At 38.7% G+C, this 19091-nt stretch overlaps 1 protein-coding gene across 1 annotated transcript in view; it reads left to right on the top strand.

Moving 5' to 3' along the window:
• Positions 1-19091, top strand: part of kiaa0825 (KIAA0825 ortholog) — a 183261-nt gene that overhangs the window by 13378 nt on the left and 150792 nt on the right. Inside the window, exons 3-4 of the mRNA XM_067407308.1 lie at positions 11135-11303; positions 11424-12102. Of these exons, the coding sequence (XP_067263409.1) occupies positions 11135-11303; positions 11424-12102 (848 nt within the window). The remainder of the gene's footprint in view (positions 1-11134; positions 11304-11423; positions 12103-19091) is intronic.

Genomic DNA, 19091 nt, shown 5'->3' with positions numbered 1-19091 from the left:
TACACCTCATCCTCTCTCCCTGATGGCACCTCTTTCCATTGTGCTGCCTGCTCTGAAAAATCTATCTCTGCCATGCTTTTATCCTTTATGTTGCTCTGAGGACACGCGCAGGCCAGAAGGGTCTACGCTAAATGTGTTGTGCGTGAACAAAGGCGGTCTTACTCCCCCCTGCCATTAGACACACGTTCTCATTCCTGTCTGTCCGGCCTCTCTCCTCTCCAAATGGGAAAGTAATAATTGAAGATTCCACATCTTGAAACGAAAACCCTTGTGTGGGTAATTCAAGGATTATTACTGAAGGCCGAGACAGTTTTTCTGCCTCTCTAAGCATTAAAGGGTTATTTTGTGTTCTTGGAGAAAGATGGAAGATGGAGAACCATTATAAGAACAAAGAACCCGGATAATAGGGAATTGCGCTGAGAAGAGAGAGATAGAGAGGGAGGGTGGGCAGGCAGGCGGGGTGAAGGTCTGGTGGTCAGTCAGAGCTGAGCCGATGTGGATAGAGGCAGGCGAAGACTTCGCCCTTCTCCGTGACCTCCACTAGGGTGGGCCAAAGCCGTGCTCTACACCTGCTTCCTAATCCACTTATCCGAAGACAAGTTCTATGAAAGAATGGGAAACTAGAGAATTTGCGGCTGCCCACCTCGTTTTGCGGTCCTAAACCATTTAAGGGTCAGCACGACAGGCTGCCTCCTCTCGGCTCTAGGATGTCGGAGATTTGCCTAAGAGCTGCTTCCTAATTGAAGGAGATTAAGATAGCCTGTCAAACAGCCTGGGATCTCCCAAATTGAAACACTGTTATCCATTAAGCTTCATCAAATCGGACACTCAGGGAGGCCACCGGCAGTACGCCGGCCACTAATGAAGTGTCAGCCATAGTCCAGCGACGGGAGGCCGGGCTTCGGATTTCACCCCGGCTTACGGAAGATAGCCGCAGCAGTGTGCCAATTTACCTTGTGTGTGAGAGCTTGTGTGAGTCCTGACAAATAACCCGTTGGGGGTTTGGCACTAGAGGAGGCTAAGCGGGCCAGATCTCGAGTCGACGGGATCCACTTTCACTGCGTACTGCATATTCGGGGAAAGAGAGGCCTTCTTTGATAGCTCCCAGATAGGCTATTTGTTTCCTGGGCACATGACTTGGTGCTCACTGAAGCTGAGGCTTATTTGAAAGAGATCTTTTCCTCTCCCTCCCTATCACCCTGCTATTTCCTTCTCCGCTTCTCTCTCCTGGAGCGCGACAGCCCACCCACACTAAATTAATTTTGACAAGGAACTTAAGATAACGTCAAAGCGCTGACTAATCAGTGTATTGGGTTTCTGTAAGGCAGAGAGCTGTGAAACATGCCATCATATTTAATAAAAGACTCCCGTTGCCTCTCTTGCTTTCTAGTCCTCTTGTTCTACCCCCCATCCTCTCTCTCTCTCTTTACCTGGTCTGTCATGTCTGGTTTGTGCGGATTTGAAAAACAATTACAGTTTTTGGAAGCGTGATTGGCAGACAGGGAGGAAGCAGAGAATGGGGCTTAAGGGAGCTTTTCCTAGTCTCCGCGCTCAGTTTTGTGTGGAGCTGGTCTCCCTGAAATTCCTTTCAACTTCTCCTTTTGTTGTTGTTTGATTTAAAGGGTAGATTAATCAGGAATTTTTTTTGTGCGTGTGTGAGGCTGTTGACGGCCTTTTTGGCTTTATTCAGTGTGTTTCTCTGAGACTCTTTCTCTCTGTCTGCCTCTGTTCTTTTTTCTCATCCTGTGTGGCTCTCAGAGTCAGTGAAAATCGTGTTATTGGATCTGATTAATCTCGAGGGGGTTAGCACACGTCTTCAGGTGAGGTCAGATGATTGGTCGCTTGATCTTTTGCTCAGTACTATATAGCTATTTACCTATATTTTTTTATTTAGATATTCTTCAGTTTATGTAATCATAGGCTAATTAATTGTAATCATAGTTGTAATATGTTTCTATTCATAGTTATACCTTTTAAGAGTAATGTATAAAAACACATGGTCATTGCTTAATTGCATGTATTTTATAAGTTGTAACAATGAATGGTAGTATAATGCATTTGTGGAACTGTGGTTCCAAAATATGAATATAAGAATTATAACAATATAGTAACAGATAATAATGTATTATAAGTATTATTGTATTATAAGTAGGGTTGTAAATTGAAAACCAATTCCAATTCTGGAATCGGATACTTATGGTCAGGAATCAGATACTTGTAATAAAATTAAAATTTTGATTATGCTTATTGATTCATGTGTGCGATTCAAACCATATTCAAGTGAAAGAAGACGCAAAAGAGAACTAAATTCGGCAATCGCGCCTCGCACTATTTTCTTTGCGCACACAGAAAGCCTCCTCTCATATAGTGTATGATACTGAATTGAGTTCCCGTGCACATCTTTGTGGCATCTGTCAGTAGTTATTAAACAAAAAAGCATACGAGACAGAAGTACCCATCTATCTTGTTTACCCAGGTGAAAAAAAAAAAAGTAAAAAAAAAAGTAGCTCTATTTTCGCTCACTAATTTTGTACTTAATATACTAAAAATTCAAGTTTACTACAAGTGGTAACTAATTACATTTTTTTTTTAAATACAGAGATAGTATGTTAAAAGCTAGGGGTGTGACGAGACAGGTATCTCACGAGATGAGACGAGTCTCGAGACTGAGTTCACGAGACAAGACAATATTTTTACACACTATTTTTAAGAAATCCTCAATGGTGCAAAACATGACTAGAAAAAATATTCTGCAGGTATATTTGAAATGTTTTAACTAATCATCTTGTAATGAATGTCATTTCAGTTCTACTATCTGAGTGTGCATTATATGCAGTAAAAGACAACAATACTCCAGCACTGTAAAAGGTTTTGCTACTAACTCAACTGACTGACTCTTCAGACCTTACTGTACATGATTTATGAGCTTCTACAACTTTTGACCTCCTAACTGAACTCCTTTCCACAAACTGATCATAGAGATAAAAACAGTATAAATAAAAATGGTAACACTTTACAATAAGGTCTCATTTATTAACATTACTGTATTAATCAACACCAACTAACAATGAGCAATATATTTGCTACAGTATTTATTAATCTTTGTTTATGTTAGTTAATAAAAAATAGTCATTAATTTTTAGTTCATAGTTTACAGTGCATTAACTAATGTTAACAAATGAAACCTTATTGTTTGTGCTTAATAAGATTAAGAGAAAACTGTTATTCGTTTTCATGGTAACACCTACATTAAGTGCAACCATAATCGCACTCTCTCAATATTCAAAGTGCAAATAAGACCACATTTTTTTTTGATACAGAGCTGAGAGATGGTTACAACTACACTGCCTAAACCAGCCTAAAATAGCTTTCATATTAAGATATACTTGCATTTATCAGGGAGCCGCTTTCAAAATGCGGGGTATTGAAATCGCGTTTGAATGCGCGCTCGCGTTTACTTTCACTTTCAGCGATCGTGCGTACTCTGTAATTATGGTGCGGCGGCGACCGTTATCCAACTGAATTAAATGTTTTTTAAAAACGACAGTGGAGGCGTAATGTAAACATAGCGGTGGCATATTCTTTCCTAATCATCCTAACACTCTGTCATGGCAACATCACAAGACTACTTTTCGCCTCGACGAGAAATCTCGTCACAGTTTAGTCTCACGAGATCTCGTCACACCCCTATTAAAAGCACATTTTAGTTCATGTTCATGGTGTCTCAAAATAGCACAGTTGACTACACTTAGATGTTCTTAAATGATTAGTTCACTTTGAAATGAAAATTGCCCTAAGCTTTACTCGACCTCAAGCCATCCTGTGTCTATATGACTTTCTTCTTTCTGATGAACATAATTGCAGGAATATTAATAAATATCCTGAATGCATCCGAACTTTATAATAGCAGTGATAGATTAGGGATCAATGAGTATGAGCTGAAGAAAGTGCTTCCATCCACATCCATCCATTCATCATAAATATGTGCTCCACACGGCTCCGGGGGGTTAATAAAGGCCTTCTGAAGCGAACCGATGCGTTTGAGTAAAAAATTATCCATATTTAACAAGTTATGAAGTAAAATATCTAGCTTCTGCCAGACTGCCTGCCGTATTCAATGTACGCACTACGCAGAAAATGTAAAACTCTTGCAGTTTACAAAGCCTACGCTATGTCCTACACCTTCCCTATTCAACTTACGGAAAAAGACTAAATGACATGATGCCAGTTTACACTTTCTTCGTAACTTCAATACGGAAGGTGGTCTGGCAGAAGCTAGATATTTTACTTCATAACTTGTTTAAATATGGATATTTTTTACACAAATGCATCGCCTCGCTTCAGAAGGCCTTTATTAACCCCCCCGGAGCCGTATGGAGCAAATATTTATGATGGATGGATGTGGATGAAAGCACTTTCTTCAGCTTATACTAATTAATCCCTATCACTGCCATTATAAAGCTTGGATGCGTCAGAATATTTATTAATATTTCTGCGATTATGTTCATCAGAAAGAATAAAGTCATATACACCTAGGATGGCTTGAGGGTGAGTAAAGCTTGGGCTAATTTTCATTTAAAAGTGAACTAATACTAATACTTTGATTAAGATTATCTTAAGAAGTACTAAAGAAGATTTTTTAGTATATTAACTAAAAAAATTGATGCGTGGAAATAGAGCACTTTAAGTACATTATGGAAGTGTACTTTTTTTCACCTGGGTACTTTTCAGTTCTGTTATCCACACACATTACTTCATTACACAACACTTTTAACAGTTCAACACTTCATCAGACTTTCTGTTTCAAAATAGTCAACAATACAGTTCACGCATTAAACACAACATTTCCCCTTTTTTTAAAGAACTGAATATTACATCATATTTATGTAACATAGTCCTTCAACCAACTTTACGTTTAGGTCTAGTGGTAGTGAGCAGTGTTCTCAGTGTTGTTGGTGTGTATGGAAATGTAGTGAGATGGGAAGCATTCCAAATTTTTCCATCACTAAGAACGTACCCACCCCAAGTCTTTTGGCAACCGTGAGAGGATCTGTAAGCTTTCTGTGTCCCTAGAAACTTGCAAGGGGTTCCATACCCTCACTTTTTCCCTCTCCTGGAAACAAGGAGTGCGAGCACTCCGCTTAGCATCACTGTACTTTTTCATTTTGTGTTGCAGCTGTGTAACCCTTCGGCGAACAGTCATGTCAGCTTGTGAGTGCACAGGAGCAGATGGCAAAATAGACAGCCTTGTGCGCATTTGCCTGCCATAGAGGGGCTGAAAGGGTGAAGTTGCAGCATGTGGAGTGGCACAGTAAACTTGCAAGAAGTCAGTTACCACAGGTTTCCATGGCTGAGGTTGCTGGATGGACAGTGTGTTTGAGCACACGGTTGAACCTCTCTACAGCACTGTTAGCTGCCGGGTACAGAGAGGAACAATGGTGACGAATATTCCTTTCAGAAAAGAAGAGAAAGCAGCAGATTTAAAAACTGAACACCTCTAGTCGGATGCAGTAGTGTCAAATAGCCCGACTATATCCACAGCCACTTTCTGCTATGGAACGCACAGCATCATGAACCTGAAGATACATTCCTGGCCACCAATAGAGATCATGGAGGTGTTGTTTGGTTCTCACCTCTTGCTGATGTCCTTTGTAGAGACCAGCACAGATTGAAAATCAGCAGGTGCAATCAGCCATGAGCCTCAGAAGACGAAGTTGTCTTTAACAGATAGTCCCATTTGCAGTTCATAGTATGGCAACAGTGTGAAGGAGGAAATCTGTGTACGAAGTTAGAGCAGGACAAGAAGCACATGCAGTATCAACATCAACAGCAGAAAGAGAATTATAGGCATCAGATAGAAAAGCAACAAACTCCTCATCAACATCATCAACTGAGTGCCAAAAAAATATTTTTTTCTGAAGGTTACATATCTGTAACTCAAGAAGTTTTAAAGATATCTTAATATCATTTTAGATTTTTGTTCCCATGAAACTTCTTTTGGAATTTTCCATTTTAAGGCCCTATATCAGGGGTAGGCAAGTTCGGTCCTAGAGAGCCGCTGTCCTGTTGAGTTTAGCTCCAACCTTAATCAAACACACCTGAACAAGCTAATCAAGCTCTTCAGGATTACTAAGCCAATAGGCAGCTGAAGGTTTTTTTTTCAGGGTTGGAGCTAAACTCTGCAGGGAAGCGGCTCTCTAGGACTGAACTTGCCTACCCCTGCCCTATATGGTTCAGTCCCAGAGATATTTAACTCTTGCTAGCTTCAGAAGCTTTTAAAATAAACAAAATCCTTTCTTCCAAATATCCTTGAAACTGATTCAAATATAGATTATAATAAATACACTTTTGATTACACTTTTAATGCTCAACTTGAACATTTCAGTGAGTTTTTGGCACTCAGAGAGGTATGTTGTATGCAATTATTTTGATAGAGGGGAACAAGATACATTTCTAGTTTCAACATTATTTATTCTTCAGACATTCCTCTTTAAATGCAGTAAGTATCAGCTGTATGCAAAGTGAACCCCATTTGGTTTTCGACCATTGAAAATGGGTAAAATTCAACAAATTGAACATGGAGCCACATTGAGATCCTCATATCAATGGGATTGAACCATATAGAGCCTTGAAAATGAAGATTTAAAAAGAAAAGCTTGTTAATAACCAGCATCCAAAATCATATTGAGTTATCTTTAATACAGGCAACAAAAAAACATACTCATGGTAAAATTCTATGCAGTTGTGTTGATAGAAAAAAAAGAAAAAAGAAAAAACGAGATTAATTTCTAGTTTCAACAGTTCGTTGTACACACTTTTTGTCACACTTTTCACACTGTCTAACATTTACTGAGCACCATACATCACAATGGTATAAATGTCATATCAAATGAAAGAAGGAAGTCTTGGGTACATATGTTGTATTCATTACATTTTCATATCTCATTACGGAGTTGTAGACTGTTGAACAGAGAATGTGCACCTGTGACAATTTGCCCCAAAGTTGTCACACTTAGATTATCTAAAAATAAGAACACAACTACTTAATTGTTATTATTGATTTTACTTTTTAAATTCAAACCAGAACTGGAAATATAAACAATCATGCCTAGAGATTTTGGAAAAACGATTATTTCAATCCAAACAATACACATTTCAATCAAAACACATTAAGCGGCAAGACCACTTTAATTTGAACTTTAAACTCAAACTTTCTCTGGCTTGCACATAGATCCATGATAACTGAATGGAATACTGCAGATAACTCGCTTAACTTAACGTTTAATCTCTGAACATAACTGACTTAACCTGTTGAACCTCTTTTTTTGAGCATGTTGTATGTGTTTATTTGTACTGGGGCAAGTTGTCACATGTGACGACTTGCCCCAAAGTCATTGAGACAACTTGCCCCAAATTGACATGTGTGCTAATGTTGGCTAAATCTCAAGGTGAGCTCAACATAGCATGTCAGCTAAAGTATCAAAAGACACATTATTGTCTCCTCTATGTTGTGCAAAATAATAATTTTTAACATTCATATCTAACAAAGTTGTATTGTATAACATTTAAAGTGCAATTTTTTTTTACTTTTTAAGCCAAAAAATAAGAAAATTGTGCTAACCTCAGATTAGAGCGATCTTGATCACATGTGACCAGGAAGTTGACTATAGAAGAAGAAGTCACACAAAGTGGCTATTTGATTTTTGAGCCTCAAGTTTTGGAGTTATGAAGAGTGTGACAACTTACCCCGCTCTCCTCTATGCAAAGTGACCCACATTTCGTTTTTGACCACAGAAAATGTGTACAATTTACCAATTTACTCATGGAGCTGAAATAAGATCTACATATCTCTGGGGTTGAAACATCAATAGCCTTTAAAATGAGCATAACTAAAGAAATGTTTGTTAAAAACCAAAATATAAAAGGATGAAATCATGCTGCCATCTTTCTAAAGTTGTAAGTCTTTTTTTTTTTTTTCTTTTTTTTTTTTTAAGAAAAACAATTAATTTCAAACCCATTCTTGTGATAATCTATTCCTATTTGAAGCATGTCTCTTAAATATTTATTGTTGAATGTGAAACTGACACATCATCAGTGGCAGTCGGGCAGAAGTTTGACAGCAGCTGACCCTTTGATTGATGCCAGTCCTCATGAGTGCTCAGACCAACACTGTCCGTGACTCGCCTTCAGTGATCGCTGACCCCATCCAGCGCCAATACACAAAGGATTACGCAGGCGTTGGCGAGTGGCAGGAGTGTGTGCGGATGAGAGATGAGACTTTTATGAAGTTTTAGCGTCGTGTGGCTGCACAGATGGAAGCTCGTTTAGACCCTGCTGTTTGAGCAGAGTCCTGGGGTGACGCCTGGCTCAGCACCGGCTCTGAGCACAAATCCTTATTTTATTAGAAACATTAAACAGACTTAGTCAGTATATCTGCCTTTCTGCTAGCTCTGGATGGCTACACTTAACTAATGTATAAGAGTTAAGCTAAGTGATATCCTTGAGTTAACAATGTACACAAAAAAACACAGAGGAACAAATAATTGTTGTGAACTTTTTTTAGAATGCCCTATAAACACAATAGTTCCCAAAAACCCTCTCAAAATATACCAAACTGTTAAAACAAACTCTAAAAGTGAAGTAAATCTACACATTTTGATAGAATTTGGCTGCTTTTGTCAACATACAACGACTATAAGCAGAATTTCACCTATAAAAGGGCAGTTTTGTTTGTGTGTCTGTGTCGACAGCATCTTTAGTGTGTAAAACAGAATTTTTATGTTCCCTGTTAGCGGTTGTGTTTTTACAGCGAGCTTTAGGCTGTTCATTAAACAGAATGGGAAGATTTGCTTTTCCAGCACGGTCTGTCAGCACCTTCATGTCCTCTCGTCACACATATTTCCTTTTTACTACAAAAAGAGACACATTTGTTGGATTCCTGTCGGCAACCTTGCATTTTAACCAACGAAAAGAACCCTCTTCATCTTTGCTTTCTACATTATTCAGCTGCATATCGTTAAAATTAACAACCCTTTATGTTCACTTTATGTTTGCTCTCTTTTTTTCAAGGAAGTAAAACTGTGTCAGGTTTAAATGGAATTTAATAAGCTGCCATTCGAAGGCATCTGGACTCGTGCATTGCCGTAGTGTTTACAGCGGTGCTTTATGTCGCTTTGTAAGAGATGTGTCTGTGTGTGCGTGTTTGTGTGCGTGTATATACCTGTATGGCTTTACGGCTTTGTGTCATGTCTCATTTTTCATGGATAGAAGGAGACAGAAGTGCTGATGCCGTGTGGTTATGAAGAAGATCGGCTCATCCTGTCTCGTTGAGAGAGACGTGCCACACGCACACCCAGCTGATATATTGATGTCTGTGTTCATTAGGCCTGATATGGCTGATATCAGCTGTAGAGTAACCGGAGGATGCTGGATTTTAAAGAGACAGCTGACATGTAACAATTGAAGATGTTTCTTACTTTTTGAGAGGGTATAAATGTGATTTCAATGTTGAAAGTCCATCAGCTACACAATATAAAGTCAGACAAAGATTCTCAACATAATGTCCATATTTAGTCCATTTTTCTTTGCATTTTATTGATTGTGAAAGCAGACAGGAGAAGGGGAGAGAACAGGATCATGACAAAAGGCATGCCGGATTCAAACTGTGTCTCCCACATTATTAAAACAGTTGTGTTTGCCTCATGTTTGTGAACGACTAGGCCACAGCTCCAATTGCAACTGTGCCAGCAAAGCTCCCCAGAAATGCAGCATTTTTCAACAGAAATTCAATGCCTGTCACTCAAAAAACTATACACATTCATCTCACATTCATTTTTCATTAAATATTGATTATATGATCACAGTTTGATATGTCATTAAGAATGCATCCCAGCTTGGTTTAACATCATTACCATGTTTTTCTCTGTATTTTTATTGTACATTTTTATTATTATTTTTAATACTTTATTGATTGGTTGGTTGATTGATTGATTGATTGATTGATTGATTGATTGCTTGAAAAATATTCAATCAATCAATCAATTAATCAATCAATCAATCAATAAATCAAACAAGTATGCAGGGCAAGTAGAAATCTGAACTACTGACCCAACTGAACCAGCGGACGTACACTGCCCTCCAAAAGTTTGGAAACACCCCTGGCAAAGTGTGGTTTTGAACGATATCAGCATAGATCCTCATCATTTTTTGGTGCAAATACATTAAAGTAACTTGACATTATCATTGAAGACCAGCAATAATAATTTTCATTTTGTTTACTTAATAATGGGGAAATATACATTAGGGCTGCACGATTAATCGCATGCTATTCTCACGCGCATTTCGTCAGTAAAGCCGGTTCCCTGATTACCGCTAAATCACCATCACCTGCTTTCAAATGAAGCGGCATTTAATAGACAGAGCCGTAGATCACTGAAAAGCCACGCAATATCGCGTTCATATCGCAGATGAATCGCCTTCGATAATGAACGCGATATTGCGTGGCTTGTCCGTGAACTACGGCTCCGTCTATTAAAAGGCGCTCCGTTTAAAAACAGGTGATGGCGATTTAGCGGTAATCAGGGAACCGGCTTTACTGACGAGACACGCATGACAATCTCATGCGATTAATCGTGCAGCCCTAATATACATGTCAAAGTCAGACATGCCCCTTTGCCAGCTGTGATGCCTGGTTACTGGTTTAAACTTGGCCCAGATTTGTAAAAAAAAAATTGGGTCAGCACACATTGACAGCTTCAACATTGATTGATACAATGAACCAATTAGAACACAGTTTGGGTCAGATAGCTGCTAATGGATATTTTGATGAATCGAAAATGTAATTTTTTTCTATGTAGAAGCTGTTTATGTAATAAAATATGTTTTCGTAGTTTGTGTTGTCCCTTATCAGTGCAAAACTATCACAAATTAAAAAGGATTCATGCCAATATTGTCCAAAGCCCCACCTTTCTAGTGCGTTTCAAACTTTCGGAGGGCAGTGTATTATGACCATTTTAACCATTTTAATATTCCAATAAGTTGCTTTTGTGTCATTAAGATGGTAAATGGTAGCAATGGAAAATAAAATACCTCACTGACATTAAGAGTGTGTGTTTGTTTGTTTATTTGATTATAGTATTGAACAGAATCTAAAGGAACTGCAGGCCAAGGTTGGTGAGTCCTGCAGCGGAGAGAGAGTGCCCAGTCCAGTAGAATGCCTCCAGTGGTTCAGTCAGCGTAACTTGGGCATCCTGAAACCAGTGGCTACGGGACACCAAGAGCTGTTGGACTTCCTTCGAGCCATGGTAACCAAAGCCGTACATAACCTATATGCAATCTATCCATCATACGTAATCATGACATGTTGAAGAATAGTATTCCACATTCATTTCTTGACACTAATTCTCTTTCTTATATTTTAACAGCAAAACTTGCTGAAGACGGAGGAGGCTTGTGATGAGGCAGTTCTGCAGTTACTGCTGAGCATCTCTTCTCAGTGTGGTGTTGCTTTCCCTACTTCCTGCCCAGCATCTACCCAAGAGCATTCCCCAATCCCTGCCTTGTCCACACCATGCGATGACCTTGCTCTGGAGGTCCAGGAAGCATGGGATGATGTTCGTTTCTCATTGCGGAACCACTTACTTGGCAAACTCCAAATGATGGCTGAACCAAGCCAGACTGAGGGAGAAAAGGGTGTTGGGACTAAGGTTCCTCAGAAGGTCCTGTACCTTCAGCAACTGTTATTCCTCTACACTGATACAAAGGTCCTCAGCTGGTACCAGCACCTTCAAATCAAGGCTGTACTCAGTGTTCTCCGAAGCTGCCAGAGCTGTAGCCCAGGTGGTGAGAAAGGCTTCGACAGACTGACTCTGGGCTTTCAAACCGCCTCGCCAACTCTTTGCTCAATGCTTAGAGAGGAAATTCAGGTTCTTAATGGGATTGCGGAACCACATAACATCCTGGCCTTTCTCAACCACGTCTACCTGAACACAGTGGCACAGGAACTAGGCGTCCTGATGGAGAAGGAGATTGAGACAGCATTGAAAGACAATACCACACACAGCAGCAAAGGAGGCAAGATGTCCTACAAGAAGTCTGCTGTAGGTCAGTGTCTTCATGTCCTTCTATTCATGTTGCACACAAAACTGGAAATGATAAATTGATTTATAAACTGAAACTGCCACTTCCAATCTATTTGGCTGACTGTTATGGTACTGGTCAAAAGTTGTTGTTACTGACATTTACTAAGCTTAATGTCTCCATTTACTTTGAAATTAAACAATAGAACAAATAAACAATTGATGAATCGACTTTTTGACTTAAAGTAGCACATTTGGCAGCCGAACACACTTGTGGCATTCTTTCTAAAATGAAAACCACATTGTCCTGAAAGTTTTTCCAAACACTGACGCAGAAGTTTCCACAAATGTGTTGTACTTGTAGTTTGCTTTGCTTTCACCCTTCTGTCCAGTTCATCCCAAACCAGCTCGATGGACTCTGCTGGCCATTCCCTGATTTGAAGCCTTTACTTCTGAGGTAGTTCTGACATAGCCTGAAGGTATTTTGTTGGTCATTATCTTGCTGTAGGGTGAACCTCTGACTAACTGTATACCAGAGGGTATTGCATGGCTTCAATTTGATGTGGTAGTCTTTTTGGTGCAGGGTGCCAGGGTGCCAGGGTGCCACTTACTCTTGAACCAAAGATTTCAGTGGTCCACTGGCAATAAACCTCTTTTTCTTATTCAGGAGATGGAGGTGTTCTACAACTTTTGACTGGTAGAGTATGTGATTTCCGGGTATACACCTTTTTTTATTATTATTGTTCTGACTGAGGAACAGCTAGTCACTGTGTGTGATACATTTTTGAAAGATATTTAGATTTTTAGAAAGCATAAAAAAATAATTTATGGGACAGAACTATTGAAAACTATGCATCTGTGCTCAGGCGCTAACGTTCTCAGCACTGTCAGAATAAAAATCCCAGAGCTGTCAAAATAAAAGTCTCTCTTCCAACAATCATCGGCCAAACAGAAAATCTGCAGATACCAATTATTAAAAAAAAGTCTAAATATCAGCCTTGGTGATTTACCGTGGTTGTATGCAGATGGCCTTTGGGCAGTTCTTGTCCAGAATAATCTGAAAAGTGAATCAGATTTAATGCCGATATCCAAATGTCTAGCTACATAAGACTAGTACTATATATATTCCTTACCTCCAGGCATCTTGAGTTGACTGAATCATTGTACATTTTTTAATGCACCAATTGCCAAATCATATTTTAAAGATAGTAACAATCACCGTTTCTTCTGATATTGCACTAACTAGTCTTTAACTGACAGATCTGTTATAGACTAGCTTATTCCAGCTCCTTGTACAGACGTCAGCATCCATTTTGAATGGACTTATTAGGGCTTCACTTCCATTTAATTCACCTTCCTGCCACAGTTCTCTAATTTTTACATGCAGCAGACACTCTCGCTTATTTCCTGGCTCTAAAGACAGGATGAGGGAGCAGCAGGGCTGAATAATTGGCCCTACGTCTATGGGGCCATTGGATTCAGGTGTACAGACCTACATGGGGCCCAGCAATCCTTCTAATTAATTACAAGAGACACCACAGGTGTGTATTGCTGGAAAGTGACTGGAATGCGTGTCAGATGCTTGCGACTATGTACTTAATGTTCTTAGAACACTGTACCAGAAGCCCTTAGGCATATAATGATTGAAATAGTTTTTTATTAGTCAGTTACTAAGAGCATCTCACAGTTATTTGCTTCTTTATGGCTGATTTTCCAGCTAACAACTGTCTTAGGAAGTCTGAACATGATGCAAAATCAAACAATGAGCGCTTTGACAGTTGTTGACGGTTGCAGGGTTTGCGTTTTAGCTGCATAGCTGAATTTTATTAAGTAAATGACGGATATGGGTTTCGCTTTCAATAGAAGCTATCAAAACAACCTGGCGTTTCTTTTCTTTGTCTTGTTAGGTGTTATTTATTGTGCTTTATTCATTTTCCATATTTTGCGGAAAGCCCGTCTGGGAGAAGTGGTGGTGGGGGTGGGTGGGGGATGAATCTTGACGCGCTGTCCCATGGGAGCGCCGCCGCTCCTGGCATCACACACTGTCAAAGCACTGAAGCATTTAACAGCTTTTCATGCGCAGATATGCCAGTTCCTTTAACCCCTCCATCTGAAAGGGATGAACAGACTTTGTTCCCCCCCTCCTTCACCAGATGTGGGAGTCTCAGCCCTTTGTACCCATCTTCTTCCATCCCTTGCTTTTCATCCCTCTCACTTTATGTCGTCTTTTTTCCCCTCTACTTTTCTTAGAGGTAATGGGGTGAGGGCTGGGCTCAGGAGACTGCCATACAGGTCAGCTGATCTGGAACAATGAGGAGTTTAAACCTTTACTATCACACCTCAGTGGATTTGTAGCAGACAGGATAAAGAACTGAAAAGGTGTAAGTGTGTGTGTGTGTGTGTGTGTGTGTGAGAGAGAGAGAGAGAGAGAGAGAGAGAGTGAGGGAGAGCTGGCTGATGTTTGTATGTACAGTGTATGTATGTGCACATTACATGCTGTATTTGACACTTATAGGCATTGCATATTTCACATATATGTTATTTTTTATCGTCATCAGTTCAGCCAGAAGAAAAAAAAAATATAGTTTTCTCAGATATGCTGCATTCTCGGAGGAGACTCTTACAGAAAATCTATATTATTGTACTCACTTCTCTGTAGGGCAACGGTTTTTTTTTTTCGGTTTGTAAGACATACAGTAGGGTCTAAAACTCTGAGACCACAAACACACAATCCACACACACACACACACCCACACACACACACAGGTTTGTTTCGCTATCAAAGTGAGGACATTCCATAGGTGTTATGGTTTTTATACTGTACAAACTGTACATTCTATCCCCCTACATTACCCCACCCCTAAACCTACCCATCACAGAAAACATTCTGCATTTTTACATTTTTAATAAAACATTTAGTATGTTTTTTTAAGCTATTTTAAATATTAGGACTCATGAAATGTCCTCATAAAACATGTTTACATCGTAATACTAGTGTAATACCCATGTCATTACACAAATTTTTATCCTCATAAATCACAAAAAGGCACACAGGCACACACGACAACTTGAAATCATAACTCTCCATTTCTAGGTCACTAATAAAATAAGTACATTTGTGATGTGATCACTGTATAAACAGTCAGATATTTTTCCAGTGATCTCGCTTCGTTCTCAAATCATGTTGGAGAACATAATCATCAGGTTTCACTTGGGATTTCATGCAAACTCAAGTGCTGTTGTCATTAAAGCAAAAGGGAGACAAACCAAATAGTACTGAAACATTCTGAATTGCTTATTTTTTTCAATATGCAATGAACAACAATGCAATTTAAAATAATTTTCACTAGTGATATTAAACTTCTGTACCCCACTGTATGTATGTAACATGTTCTCAGAGGAGATAATATGATAATAATAATAATATATTATTGTCAATAACATTTTATTATTGTTATGATTACCCATGTATCGCTATATTTAACTCTTAGTACTTAAATTATTTTTATACATATTTAAAGAGAGAAGAGTGCTTTTTTTAATTCTGTTATACACAATTTAAAAGAATGTTCCAGGTCCAGTGCAATCTAAAATGACTAAAACATAATTTTCTCTGCAGCCATCTTACCTAAGCAGAGAATTCTCATCCTGCAGTATCTGTCAGGAGTGTTAATATTTAATTATAAAACGGTTAATTCCTGTCCTTGATTCTGATTGGTATCATGAATAAAACACAGCTATGACCGCTTCACCCAACGGTTCTGTGTATCACTACACAACACCATTAGCAACCACTCTTAGCAATATAAACTGTGTGTTCTCAATTGATATTGTTCATTGAAGCTTACTGCATTAGAGTACTGTGAGAAAGAGATCGAGTGAGCGAGTTTATTACCTGCATTTTAGATTTAGCATTTTCCTTCAGGTCAGTACTATGTTCATAATAAAAAAAAAAAAACGTTTAAATGTTCACTGCAATATCTTGTCCTTTTAACATTTAAGGGGTTTTCCCGTGACTGACAGCGCTAGTCAAAGCATTTGTCAGTTAAGTCTTGTTCCGTGTTCACCATAATTCAGTCTTTTCAATATAAAAGTCTTCGCTACTGAGTGACTCACTCATAAAGACAGTCTTTGCCACCATCTAATAGTGTAATAATGTAACTTCTGTTGCTGTTCACGGTCAGGGACTATTTTTTTCCAGCGGAAGGAAGGCTTTTGGTGATTTTACTTCATGAAAGTTGCATTGATACATATATTTTTTGGCTTTAATATTTGTATTGTGTGGTAACCATTTTATAAAAGCAGTAAGGTACCTTATTGCTTACTTAAACCACACTTCCCTAAATTGTTTCTTTGCCTGTGTCACACAGTGTCAGCTGTGGCATGAAGGTGCATACTGCATAGACATCGGAGGAAAAAAGTATCTGTTCTGCAGATACTTTTATTTAGTCTTCACTGTGGACATAATGTTTTGTTTATTTTGTGTAAATCAAAATGTGATTGTGGGTATGTGCTGTTTACCTGTAGGTTCATTTCTCTATAATTTCTCAATTATGTCAACCAATTCTGATACACCAGCCACTGATTTTGTAAGGAATAATTGACGACTATTAAAAAAATATTGCATTATTTTTCATTAATTCAACAGCCTGGTGCCAATTATTCCACTAATACTATGGTTACTACACCTCAAAACATTGTTCAGATTATGTATTTCAAGACATTTGTCAGGTTTTTGTCCTGGTTTTTGTTTTTGTACACGCGCTCTTGTGTGTGTTGGACTAATTTTTTATGCATCTAATCCCAAGATAATTCCAAAAAGGCATTTTAGAGCTAGTAACGGAGGCTTGAGCCTTGATAGCAGACTAGTGCAGTTATTAATGCAGTTATGAGAGAGAGATTAAGCATATGTGAATGACCTGAGTCTTTACTCAGCAGCGTCTCTACTAATCTCGAAACTGTACGTTTATCTGCTCCAAGAACAACGGTGTTATTACCTCGCCACTGATAAATGTCATGTAGCTTTTAAGTTCACTGTATAACCTATAACGCTCAAAATAATTAATTGGCTTGAGTATGACAAACTTAAATTAAACACATCAGCTCAATGAAATTAACTTTTATGAGTATTTAACACTTTCTTTTTCTGGTTTACAGAACTGATATATTTGAAGTAAACTGAACTATTTTATTGTTTTGATTTTTATGAGCTAATTTCTTTTAATTTATACAAACTTAAGTTTAACTGAAACTGGGCTGGGATTTCTATTCCCCAGAATGCTTTGCCCATGGCACTCAAAAGGGAGAGTAATTGTTAAAATTACGTGTTATTTACAGTTTTTTTTTTTTTTTTGCAAGATTAATATTAAGTGGGAGATTTAGTAGTTATTCATGTTTTATGTTAATTTAGAAGGGTTTCTGTTAATGTGGGATTTTGGAGAGTTACCGTCGGTGACAAGTGACTTGGTTTGAGAGCAGGTATGCTAAATGTTTTATATTGCTGCCCTCATTCAGCGAGTACTCTACCATGCTATTGCCAACATGTTAGCAAATTTGCAAGTTAGTGTTTTCTGAATTAGATTGTTATAGCTAGTTTCCACTAATACAATTTTTTTGTGTGTTTACATGCTAATTTTAAGTTAAATGCATGAATCGGATTACTCAAATATTTTATTTTAATAACAATTAAAATGTATGAATATAAAATAAAAATCTGCTAGTTCTGCTTACTTTGAATTTTTTAACTTTTTAAATTTTAATGTAATCGATTTCCTCAATTTTTTTGAGTTTTGCCAACTTATTCGGGTTTACAGTGTTGTTAAACTATTTTAGTGATAAAATCGTCAGAGCAGTGCTGACTACATGTTTCTGTACGAGTGTGTGTCTGTACTGAATGTGTGTGCTTTTGAGTGAGAGAGAGATCACGAGAAAGAGAGTGATTTACGAACATAATAAAACGTAATATTGTTGCAAAAAAAACATGGAAGTAATTTGTCAATCTCCCAACCCCTATTGTTTACTATATTTATTTGCTTGATCAGTGTCACTGTGTGTTTTGGTTGTTTTGCTGTTGTAGGCTGTAAGGACATTGGTAATAACTGTAATTATTTGGCGAAGTGATATGGAACTCTAATGTGGTCAAGAGCTGTCTGAACTACTTTAGCCATGCGTTTCCCTGAAATAATTGCACACCTTAGAACATATGTCAACCAATCAGATTTAAGCATTCCATCGCCCACGTTTTTAGTACATTTGTCCAACCTGTGGAGCAATGATTGCATGCAAAAAATGTACTTACATCAGTTACTCCTCCCCATAATAATTTAATAAAGATATCAAAACCTGCCATTTTTTTTTTTTTTTTTACCCAAAGAAGGTCCGCCCTACTGCATCCCAGCTGGACTGTGCCTCTGGCATCGAAGGAGCTGGTTTAGTGTGTGTCAGTGGGGGCGGCTTATAATGCCGCCTGTCTCAGTGAGCAGCGGGCTGCAACAGACAACCCACTGCACGCTGCAGCACTCAGACTCCCTCAGGCCATCAGGGGGCTCCACATGTGGTCCGTTCAGGCCCCGGGGCCCCGCCAACCACAACACCACCCAGAGCGCACGTCCTGTTATGTGAGATGGACTGATCTTTGCATTTCCATTTCCATCTAGCTACATGCTTTTCTTTTCCCCCTCTCACAGCTCCTTCCCACATTGGGCAAAATGTAAACCAGCACATATAAAAACAGCTCTAATCCCCAGAGTATCCACATCTATACAGATCTCTGTCTGTGACACTTGGCAGAATCGGTGTCGTGCTGTCACTCACAGGCGACAGAGAGTGCCGTCATTGATGTGGCTGGTGGATAAATGAGGCTTTTTTATGAATATCTAATGTTCTGGGTCAAGCCGCACGTCAAGAACAGGAACAACGCCAAACCGTTCTCTTTTAAGATCGCCCTCTCTCTTTTTTCCTCACCTTTCTGCCAGAGAGGCCAATCAACAGAGAGAGCGAGGAAATGAAATCAGT

This window comes from Chanodichthys erythropterus, chromosome 13 (genome assembly GCF_024489055.1).
Source record: "Chanodichthys erythropterus isolate Z2021 chromosome 13, ASM2448905v1, whole genome shotgun sequence".
In the NCBI taxonomy this organism is placed as follows: Eukaryota; Metazoa; Chordata; class Actinopteri; order Cypriniformes; family Xenocyprididae; genus Chanodichthys; species Chanodichthys erythropterus.
This window is presented reverse-complemented; position numbering and strand designations above follow the sequence as displayed.